At 42.3% G+C, this 12,188-nt stretch overlaps 1 protein-coding gene across 1 annotated transcript in view; it reads left to right on the top strand.

The window, feature by feature from the left end:
- Positions 1-2,762: 2,762 nt before the first annotated feature.
- Positions 2,763-12,188, top strand: part of XPR1 (xenotropic and polytropic retrovirus receptor 1) — a 101,890-nt gene continuing 92,464 nt past the window's right edge. The window contains exons 1-2 of the mRNA XM_083358508.1: positions 2,763-3,341; positions 10,661-10,712. Coding sequence (XP_083214634.1) covers positions 3,273-3,341; positions 10,661-10,712 — 121 coding nt within the window. The 5' untranslated portion in view covers positions 2,763-3,272. The remainder of the gene's footprint in view (positions 3,342-10,660; positions 10,713-12,188) is intronic.

The following is a 12,188-nucleotide window of genomic DNA, read 5'->3' as shown; positions in this document are numbered from 1 at the left end:
TGTCGGAGGAATATTTCAAGATAAATGGGGTAATACATGTTCATCCACATAATCTAACTAGAGTACCTTAGAATATAAGCTTGTGACCTAAATTACCTTCATGTTCTTCTTTTGCTGCTAGGGAAGATTTTGATCGCTTTGCAAATGAAAAAAAAATCTGCTCTTTTAGATAAATGAATGGCTTTAATACAGAAAAAAATAAGAAAAGATTTAGATTGCTTAATTGATCTTTTTATTCTACTTTAGAGTTCTTTTACATTCAGGCCATTTCAGAAGGATTATAAAAAAAGGTTAATGCGCTGAGAACATCTCTTGTGCTATGAGAGCTGTAAGGTCTTTAACATATATTGTGCTCTATGTAACCAGTAAATCCCCTTCCTTAGCTTTGTTTCTATCACTACCACCCCATGTATGTCAACAGCTATATTGGTTGGAAATTCTATGAGGTGAAGTCCAGTCCATCAAGAGGAAAGAAATGAGAAAGGCTATAGTGTAACCCTCTTTCTCTGTGTTTCACATAAACATGAATTATTTAGGTTTCTTTGCACAAATTAGGACAAAACTAACTGACTATAATCTTCAGATTACCTAGACATAAGCACTAGCTAGTCATGGAAAAAGTTAGCAGGATCAGGTACTACTCTTTGGACAGGAGACCACCACGAAAGCCCCAGACTTGTATGCTTGACCCAGAAGCCAGAATTTTTTTTCTCAGAAGTTAACATCAAACTTCTTCATACTGTTGGCAAGAAAACTGCACTGAGCAGTCATTGATCAGCTTGACCTAAAGATTGTTTTTCCTTCTCAATCGTAAAAGAGCTAACTATAAAACCACAACTCTATAGTATTTAAAGCAGGCCATTAACCTGGTTAAATGGTTAAATCATGGACAACCTTACTGTCTGTGACTATTAGTCATGATAGTTATTACCCCCTTTACAAGAAGAACTTTGCCTCTCAGTGACAGTAGTTAAGAGAAATTAGCAAGAAAGTTATGTTGTCCTTATGTGGTACTTATATTAGCAGTTGAGAGGTTATTGGGGACTCAGGATTGGTACAATACACTGCTTGATCTGATCCAGGAAGCTCTGGTTATTTGAGTAGGGATGAGCAAAGTTTTTCTTCTGGGGCTCATCTTCATACCCTTCTAATCACAGCTTAAACATGCCCTACTAATTGTTTTTATAAGACATTGCTTTCATTTGGTCTCATCACCAACCCACAGCTAAAGCAGCTTTAAATCATCTTTAGCCGTTTCACCTTTAAAGTGAAGTTTTCCCTCTTCTGAAACAGTTATTGTTGTGAACATGACCTGAAATGCTTCCTTGATGATACATCAGTGGTTGATTTGCCCAACTATTTTGCCCACTTTAAGCTGCTGTGGGCACATCCCTTTCTCTTCAGTTCTTGGGCAGTATTTAAGTTAACTTAAGAAAACTGGGACAAAATTCAGAATTTTCTGCACTATTAGTTGCAGTTTATACTGGATCTTCCTTTTCATGCTTATACTATTTGTCCTAATAAGTGGAGTTTAAGAGCTATTTTTGCCATAGATTTCTACATAAGAATATTCTTTTGTGAGTGAAAAATGGGCACAGCATACATGAAACCATCCATCCATCCATATATTCTTCCATACTGGAGAGACACTGATCCAGCGGGAGGCGTCAAACAGGGAATTAGTCTGGAATCCCTATGTGGGCATAAGAGGGCAAACTCTGGACCTCCCCCCCTTTGAATGCCTTTGAAACTTATCTAATCTGACCCAGGTGTAAACTATTAGTTTAAGAAGATTCCTATATATTGTCTTGAATAATAAAATAGCTAATCAAACTCTTCACATGTAGATCTGATTATTTGCAGCTAACACTTTGTAGAAAATATACAGTTGACCTGTGGAATCTCTATATATGTGCTTTATGATTTATACATTTGCTATATAGAATGTTGATTCACTAACCATTTTTATTTCCTAATAATTAAATACTTACACATTATTTGTCCTGAAGGATCAGGTTCTGTAGGTGTATGGAATATTTTAAGATTTTTGATCCTGGGACTAAATCTCTTGAATTCCTATTGTCTAGGAACTTTCAAATAGGTTATTTATGCCAAGTACAGTGGCTTGACATGTTGTGAGCATCCAAATGGAAATATAAATTTGTTCTTTATGTTTTCTCAACCCAGAGTTGTCACTTGAGGCACAATGGAAAAGGCTGAAATTATACTATTTCAGACACATTATGTAAAAACCCCTCTAATTTTGGGAAAGGTGGAAGGAAAGATAAATGGACCACTAACAGCCGGAAGACATAAAAGAACATGTTAGGGATAGAATGCCATGAATTAATTAATCTTTATGTTCTCTAATTCATGCGATCAAAACAACTTGATAGCATACAAGTAAAATAGTATTATTTTTTTAAATGCAGTACGTCGCTTCAAGCGAGGTTTTCGGGCAAAGTAACCCTAGGATTGAGATAACCTTTATTGTCATTTTTTTTTTACTGTGGGCACACATTAAAAACGAAATTCTGTTGCCTGCTCTCAAAAGCCAGGGGACCGCGGGGAACATTTCCGGGCGCCCCCAAGTCGCTGCTGCACGACAAAAAAAGGGGGCGTTCCGACCCCGAGATCCCGTTTTGTTTGAAAATCCGCTACCCTTCAGGGCGTGCCCTGGGCGGTTCTGAATGATAGCTCCGCCCCTTTCGAGCTCCTCACACCTCCTCTTGCTTCGTCGGTCTAAGATGGGAAGAAAGGCGGGTGAGGAGGGGAAGTGGGCGTGGCCGATAGCAGCGTTCGTTTTTCCCCCCCCCCTTTGTTTTCGCCTTACGTCTGCTCTTCGGGAGGAAGGCGGTTCCTTGTGGTGATGACGTCAGGTCTCTCAGTGTGGAAAGGCGGGCCTAGGCCAACGGAGGAGAGGAAAGATGGCGGCGGAGGTTGCCGCTGCTTCAGGAGCGCCAGAGGAGGCTGCGGGGCCGCAGGAGGCAACGGCGGTGGCAGCCGCGCCAGGGCATTCCTGAGGGGAAAGCGGGAAAGCGCGCTTTGTGCGAAAGAGGGAGTCAAGGACCGGGCTTCATGTGCGGCGGAGGTGGCAGGCGCCCGCGTCCGTCGCCCGCAGTTCAAGCGCCGACAAGAGACATCCCAGCCGGCTCCGGCTTCTTTTGAGCAGGCTCTGAGGCGCTCGAGCGAAGCTGAAAAGTAAAAGCGGCGCCTCCGGCAGGCAAGGCGAAGAAGCCTAAGGGGGAGGCGGCACCACCACCAGCAGCAGCATGAAGTTCGCCGAGCACCTTTCCGCACACATCACTCCGGAGTGGCGGAAGCAATACATCCAGTATGAGGTACATGGCTTTTTGGAAAAGAAGGTGGTGGTGGTGGGGAAACAAAAACGGGAGCAGCCTTGGAGGGAAGAGGAGCGGGTAGCATCGGAGAGGCGAGCCCTTTGGGGTTGCGTTTGGGGCCGTGGAAGAAAAACGGGAATAAGATGCGCGCTTGAGACTCAGTAGGGGGGTGGGGGGTGGGCTCACCCGCTGCAAAGAAAAAGGCTGACATGGGTTGCATGGAAGACTACCGAAAGCGTCTGCATCAGACCCATCGCCCACCAAAATCGCCGTACGGCGATTTTGGTGGGCGATGGATCTGATGCAGAGGCTTTCGGTAGTCTCCGTTTGATGTAGTCGTTGGAGCCCCCGCCCCCACCCGCGGTTGGGCGTAGCGGGATCGCAGATGCTTCAGTGATCTTTTTATTTTTATTTATTTATTTTTTATTTTAATCCCATTTATATCCCGCCCTTCTCCGAAGACTCAGGGCGGCTTACAAGCTTAGCAGTAGCCTTCATTCTATGTCTATGCCTGCTTGTTAGGGCTTTCACACACACACACACACACCCAAGCGGCATGATTACAAAGTCAGCTTAATTGCCCCCAACAATCTGGGTCCTCATTTTACCTACCTGGGAAGGATGGAAGGCTGAGTCAAACCTTGAGCCTGGTGGGACTCGAACCTGCACTAATTGCAGGCAGCTGGTGTTACTTAAGGAGGCATTAGCCCACTGCTCCACCAAGGCTCATCTTCCAGCTCAGCCTGCCTTCCCTAGTAGAATTCCACTCTTCCCCCGCTCGAGCTGCATTCTGCTATTCTGTCTGGGCTCGTTCCTTCTCTTTTCATTCAATTCACAGGCCTTTCCCCCCCCCCCCCCCAGCCCGCAGGGAAAAGCCTGGCTTTTCCCATTTCAGCTTCCCTTTGGCCACAGATTTCCTTGTGCTTTGATGTTCCGCCCGGGGATATTAATGAATCAAGATGGAAAAGAAGGTTTAAGGAAGTGCGGGAGCTTTTGCTAAGCGGTATTTCTGCTGTTGAAGGTCGGAAGACTTCTGATAGAAAGAAGGTTGTTGTGCTGGATCTTCTGTTGGGGATATTGGTATTCCCAAAGAAGGCAGGGTGGGAGGGGAAGGCACCTGAGAAGGCTATCTGTGAACTGCTTTTGAAGGAAACTAGGTGGCACTGTATCCCAGGGTTATTCAATCTCCACTTTTGACACTTGGGTTTTTCTCTACTAACTACTAACAATTATCCTTAATTAGTGAATTGGTAGATGTTGATACAATTCTGAAAGTCAAAGCTTTGCATTTTTTGGGGACTTGAAGTTATAGTCTCTTGAGTGGTGTCAGTGGCGTCCTTTCTGAGTGTGGTGATTCCTAGAAATGCTTCTAGAAGCAGGCTTGCATAGCTCATAGTTTCAACTTTGCCCTATTTTGGGATGTGTGTGATGAACTGTGCATCAGGTTCAAGGCTTGCATCTGTTGCTTTAGCCCACTTTTATTGCATTTTTGTTCATTATATTTTAAACTTTTGAAGCTTTCACTAATTAAACATTTCAATGTATTTTTTTCTGCAATGCTTTTTCTTACAAAAATAATCTGTTTAGGGTCTTTTGCTGGGATCTGTGTGTGGAATCCTCTGGTTAGTGTTTTTTAATTGCACCTTTTAGTTAACCTCTTAACTAATGGGGAGAAATTGGTTCTAGATTTGTTGGAGGGTTAAGGAATGAAGTGGATCTCTTATAGCAGTGATGGCAAACCTTTTAGAGATTGAGTGCCCAAACTGCAACCCAAAACCCACTTATGTATCGTCCAGTGCTGGGTAGGCACTGTGTGGCCCATTGGATGAGTGTGGCCGTGGTGGTCATGGCAGATGGGGTGGGCGTTGCCGGGGTGGGTGTGGCCACCTTGATGTTGCTCGTGGGAATGGACGCCTGTGGGGGCCAGGCAGGCTTGGGGGAGATCCAGGGCGTCTCGTGGGTGGGATGGGGGGCAGAAGGCTCGTCCTGTGGGGCGAGATGAGGCAGGGGGCAGTGCAAGGGTGCCATTGCCGCAGGGTGAGGCGAGGCAGGGGCCGGGGCGGCGGCTGCCTGACACCATCAGCCCCCGCACACAGTGCATGGGGGCCAACTGTGTCCATCAGCAGCCACAGCCTGCCGGCTCCTCGGTTTCGGTGTGATGTGGCTGTTTCCCTCTGGCCGCGGCCATTTACTGCCTCACGTGTCACACCCAAGGTGGCTGCCATAAGGCCACGGAACAAGCCGGGTGGAGGTAAGAAACTGGTATACTGGTTTCTTATCGCCGCCCGGTGTGTTCCATGGCCTCATGGCAGCGGCACTGGGCAAGAGGTGGCAAATGTCCGATGTTGGTGCGACGTGGCTGTTTGACGCCGGCCATGACCATTTACAGCCTTGTGCGTTGCACCCACCCACATCGCAAATTTTTCCAGAAACTCACCGCAAAGGATGCCTGGCACGAAAGACACCAGCACAACTCCCAAGAGCTAGAGGGGCGCCTCATGGCAGTGGCACTGGGCAGGAGGCGGCAAACGGCCGGTTTCAGTGCGACATGGCTATTTGCCAGTGGCTGCGGCCATTTGCCGCCTTGCGTGTCACAGCCAATGCCGCTGCCAGGCCATGGAACAAGCCGGGTGGAGGTAAGGAACTGGTTTACCGGTTTCTTACCACCGCCCAGCTCGTTCTGCGGCCTCATGGCAGTGGCACTGGGCAGGAGGCGGCAAACAGCCAGCTTCGGGGTGACACAACTGTTTGCCGCCTTGCGTATTGCGCCCAATGCTGCTGCAATGCGGCTCGGCTGAAAGTAGAGAAGAGAACTTCACAGCTCTGCCTACAGAGCCACCAAAGCAGCAGGTGGAGTGCCAGAGGCTTGGGGAGGGAGGGCACTGAAGTGGGCAGTCAGGCCATTGGCAGGAGCAATGCAGTTGAGTGGAAAAGCAGCCTTAGGACAAGCGGGGAAGATAAGGAAAGAAATCCTCGCTCCCCCCAGAAATTGCCTTTCTTTCCTTACTTGATTTCCAGCCCCATGCGGCCATGCTATATCTCCTTCGCAATCCGCCACCACGTGCAAGGAAACAAAAGTTTTTTTGGGGAAAAAAAGGTCAATCATTTCCAACTTCATGATCTTTCACGAGAAGTTGGAATTGATTGATTGACCTTCCCCCCCCCCAAAACAATACCCTTCCTTTGTGTCCTTGCACACGGCGGCGGTGGCAGATTGTGAAGGACAAATGGCACAGGCTGGAAGTCAGGTAAGGAGAGAAAGGCAATTTCTGGGGGAAGCGAGGATTTCTTTCCTTACCTGCCCGACTTGTTCCGAGGCCGCTTTCCGCTCAGACGTCTTGCTCTTTTGCCAATGGCCCGACTGCCCACTTCAGCACCCTCCCTCCCCGACCTCCGGTGCTCCACCTGCTGCTTTGGTCGGCCTGCCGGCCCCCACCTCAACACCCTGCCCACCGCTGCCCAGCATTGCCGCCCCAGGGCTGCAGGGGCTGGCTTGGCATGGGGAGGGCGTGCGTCCCACCCTCCCGCCACCATGCAGGCTAAGGTTGCCGCCCCCGCCCAGATGCCCTCACCTCCCCCAAGCGTTTTTTTACTAACCTGCCTTTCAGCTGCATTCCGTTTCTCTGTTTGCTTCTCAGCCTTCGCTGCATGTTTGTGGGACTATGGGTAAAAAAAAAGTTCCATCAGACTTTCTAACTTCTTGAGATCTCACAAGAAGTTAGAAAGTCTAATGGAACTTTTTTTTAAACTGATGTTCCCACAAACACGTGGCAAAGGCTGAGAAGCGAATGGAGAAACAAAATGCAGCTGAAAGGCAGGTTAGTAAAAAAATGCTTGGGCCGTGGGGCGGGCGCGGCAACCTTACCCAGCGCTGGTATTGGTGCAGGTTGCTCACAGACGGGACTGAAGGCCTAGGACTGGGGCGATGGTCTGCGTGCCCACAGAGAGTGCTCTGTGAGCCACCTGTGGCACATGTGCCATAGGTTTGCCACCACAGTCCTATGGTATTGTTTAAGGGGTGAAACTCAGACCATGCTGATTCCTATTGAATCTTACTGGATGGGCAGAACTGATCAAAGACAGTGGTCTTTCAAATAATCCAGGGTTATTGCTTAAAGGCTTTAAAGGTGATAAACTGCATCTTGAAGTATAATTTCAAACAATGGCAAATAAAAAACATACCTCACTCATATTGAAGCATGAAAATTTGGGCCTAGATTTGAAAATTATGGAACATTTTAATCTGATACTCTGAAGAGAGACTATTTAGGTCTTACTGCATTGTGGCTTAATTGTGATTAATTATTGTAAAACACTCCAATTTATTACTAAGCTGCCCTGAGTCTTCGGAGAAGGGCGGGATATAAATGGAATTAAAATAAATAAATAAATAAATAAAATAAATAAATATGGCAGAAATGTACTATTGCCTAGTTAGTTATTTAACAATCATGGCTGAAAGTGGCCTAGTTAAAATTATTGCATAGTTTGGATTCTATACATTTTATTTATTCTTTCTTGAATCTGATTAGACAAAAACGTGTCTAAAGACATAATCTTGACTTAGTTCATATTGTGAAAGCAGGCTGTGAGACAAGAGACAGATGTCTTCATGAATTCAGTTGTTTTATTTTAAGTTTAATGCAAATTGAAAAGGTTTCATTTGTAAGACTTAATTTTAGCTCATTAATATTTAAAAATTGGGGTAAAATATACAGGTGGTCCTTGTTTAAAGACCACTCATTCAGGTACTGTTCAAACTTGCAGTGGTGCTGAATGAGTGGTCCTCAGAGATCCAGCTATTGCAATGTCCCTGTGATTACATGATTAAAATCTGGGTTCTTGGTGGTTAACTTGTGATTATGATGGTGGCAACATCCCATAGTCATACAATTGCCATTTGCAACGTTCTTTGCCAGCTTCCAATAGGCAAAATCAATGGAGAATCTATAAGAAGTTGCAAATGGTGACCATGTAAAGTTCCCGCTTATCAACCTGCAATGATTTGCTTAATAACAGCACCTAGGTCCTAGGAGTATCAATTGCCATCACTAAATGACATGGTCACATGACATGCTTCTGGACTGTTACTTAGCCATGGCAATTTCAGTCCCAGTTGCCATTGTTAACTACCTGTAATGGTGAATGCTTTCATCAGCGTTACTAGTGGTGGTGGTGGTGGTAGATCATTCCTTTTCTCTTTCATCTTCAATCTGCCTCGGAGGATCTGTAGTCCTTTAAAGAAGATTTTGAAGGAACAGGGAAGATGGCAAGGGGGAAGAAGAAGAAGATGATGATATCATGTAATCCAATATCTACAAGTTCAATCTAGCATTTTGTCTAGTCTTGATGTTAAGCTTACATGTACAATTTGTACAGAAACATAGATTATTTGAAATTTTGGCTACATTGGCAATGTCCTTTTCTAAGGCACACAGAATTGACAAGAGCTATGCAAACTAAAGTATGGAAACAAAATCCTTCCCACCCTTAATAAAAGCAGCTCTGCCCTGCCTATAGCAATTAACTTAAGTGAAAAATACTTCCATTGGCATAAAAAGAAGTTTCAAGTCCTGGAAATAGATTTAAGGTTGAGTCCCAATCTGTCCTTGCTTAGTAATTTCTATGTCTTTAAAACGAATAAAAAAATATGTTTTGAGCCTTTAGTAAAACTGTGTGACACCTCTGGTGCAAATATACTGCTTGTTGAAAAATAGTGTAAATTAATATTTCAAGGGCATAGAGTTAATAATGGTAAAAAAAATGATACCAATTTTATTCTGCTCTCTTATCTTGATGTAACTTATTTAACCAAATAATAACAGTAACTTGAAATGTCAGAAATGTTCCAGCTGATGGGCAGATTGGCTTTGGCTCTTGTAATTGTATTTATTTTATTTATTTTATTTATTTTAATTCCATTTATATCCCGCCCTTCTCCGAAGACTCAGGGCGGCTTACAAGCTTAGCAGTAGCTAAGTATGAAGTTTGTATTCAATAAAGAATAATTCTGAAATTTATATGAAACTGTTGCAATGTAGAACAGCATGCAGTTAATTCTTTGCAACATGGAGGTCAGTTGATGAAGTTTTGAAAACAATTTGTTTTTCCATTTTTCCATCTTCATTTCCAGGTTGTCCTTTTAGACTTTGCATCTGTTTTGCAAAGTCATAAATTTCAGCTAATAATTCTTCAGAGGTATTTTGATATTTCTGTTTGCTTTCCTCTAAACTGTGACTGCTGAACACTCATTGCTTACTTTTAGGTGAAAGTCTAAAGCCTTAAGGTTTGATTTGTTAAGTTAATATCCATAGTTCAACAGTTAGATGCCACATGAGTTGAACTCAACTTCTGCTGATTGACATTACTAAATATTTGGGTCTTATATTTAACATTAGCCCACCCCATAATCAGTTTCTCTGAGTTTTCCATATTTTCATCTAATGATGTCAGCTTAATTGAATGTCTTACATTTAAAGGTATCCTATTGAAATTCAGTAAAAGAAACAAGAGTTTCTGTTACTAATTATAAAAACAGTATAATTATTATAGGTGGTCCTCAACATACAACACAACTGAGCCCAAAATTTATATTGCTAAGTGAGACAATTATTATGTAAATTTTGCCCCATTTTATTACCTTTTTTTGCCACAGTTGTTAAGTGAATCATTACAATTGTTAAATTGGTAACAAGGTTGTTAAATGAATCTGATTTCCCCATTGGCCTTCCTTGTCAGAAGGTTGCAAAGGGTGATACATGACCCTGGGACACTGCAACTGTCATAAATATGACTTAGTTGCCAAGCTTCTGAATTTTGACCATATGACCGTGGGGATGTAGCAATCGTACGTGTGAAAAATGGTCATAAGCCACTTTTTTCAGTGCTGTTGCAACTTTGAACGGTCACTAAATGAATGGTTGTAAGAAAAGAACTTCCTGAATAATGCATACCATTGACTATTGTTGTGGTCATTAATGCTGCTAATATAATCTGAGATGCTTTTTCCTCTTCTCCAATTCCCAACTAATCTTACGAGACTTAATGTGAATGATAATAGAAAATGGAGAACCTTAAAAACATAGCAGAGCTTTGCTTTGCTAGTCAGTATGTTCCTTGTGCTGAATGTTTGTGGTCTGTGTATAGAATTCATCTCATTTGACATTGGAAATAAGTGAAATAACATTAAATTTACATTCCTTGGTTATTTTTAGCCTTAAGGGGTGAGGGGATTTAATTGCCAATTGATTTAAAGTAGGTAGATCAAGTGACTTAATGTGCCAGTGCTGTCAGATTTAATTTTCCTTCTTTCTTGATAGGCTTTCAAAGAGATGCTGTATGCTGCTCAGGACCAGGCCCCTTCTATAGAAGGTAAATGCAAGCTATATTTTAATTATATTGATTATTTATATTAATTTTTAGTTCCTTGTGAATATCCAGATACCACTTTCTGTATAGTCAAAAAAGGGTCTTAAAAAGAAGTCCTTTGACCAATTTGTTTTTTAGCTGAAAACACTTCAAAATGATCAAAATAATCCATGTGAAACACAAAACAACTGTTTCTATGTTAAGTGGGATGTTTTAAACTTCCAGTGCTTTGAATTAGAAATGTTTTGTACATGATTAATAATGTTACAAGCCAGAATCTGTATTGTATCATGTTCTTTCTTAACTTTCAATTTATATTACAGTATTCTCAGAAGTCAATTTAAAACTTCTTGTTTGTACTGTTTTCTAGGTCTTTCCAAAAGTAGGTGCTATAGGTTTCATTTTGCTTCTTGGGTTACAGACATAAAACAGCACGACATTTAAAATATGTTTGTAGAAATTAAATATAATTTATTTCAATTCATGGTTTGTAGTTCACAGAACAAAATGGAGCAATCTGTTCAGGTATAACCAGGGCTTTTTTTCCTCATAGAACGCTCAGAACAGCGTTCCTGCACTTTTTTTTTTTTTTTTTTTGCAAAAAAACCCAACCCTCTCTTGGCCCTTTTTTATGACTCATGGACTTCAGCTCCCAGAAATCCTGAGCCAGCCATGCTGAGCGGAAAGGGAGAGGTTGCCATGCTGAGCCATGCTGGCTCAGGAATTCTGGGAGTTGAAGTCCTTGAGTCATAAAAGAGCCTGCACTAGAAGAGGACATTAAAATTATTTACAGGATTACTTCTTTAAGAACTAAACTTTTAGAATATAAAACAGCTAATTCAAAAAAGCCAACAAGAAAGAACCTCACATTTTTCATCTGCTTCTGTCTTTCGGAAGGTAAAATTAGATAACAAAATAATCTATTTCCTATGTTAACATCTCTGCAACAGTATATAACAAAGTTTTGGATGATGAAATTATTTTTTATCTAAGGATAACTAATGATAACAGCTCTTAAATCTGTTATTTTGTTTTATTTTTGCACAAAAAATTGTATAATTTGCATTTGCATTCATTTACAAATAGAATATGTTGTTAAAATGTATTGCTGTTGAAATAATTAGTGCACACATATACCTAAAACCAGTTTGTTGCATTTGGCAATTGTACTAAAAAAAATCTCATTGTCAACCAATATAATTCATTTAATTTGAAATCAAGTGAAAAATTGATTTAAATTATTTTATTAAAACAAATTAATGGCAATTCTTTTATAAAAAGTTGCCTCAAACAAAATGAGTTTGACATGCCTGCTCTAGATAGTTGAATGCTCCAAAATAAATTCTAGACCAGGCCTGTACATGCAGCCTACCAAGCACCCTTGGACAGAGCACAGACTTTTTTTTTTTAAAAAAAAAGAGTAATAAAATCACCACCACTGCCCTGAAAGTCATGTTGCCTAGTGCCTCCATGGCTTAC

The sequence above is a fragment of the Vipera ursinii genome (genome assembly GCF_947247035.1).
Source record: "Vipera ursinii genome assembly, chromosome: 3".
NCBI lineage: Eukaryota > Metazoa > Chordata > Lepidosauria > Squamata > Viperidae > Vipera > Vipera ursinii.
This window is presented reverse-complemented; position numbering and strand designations above follow the sequence as displayed.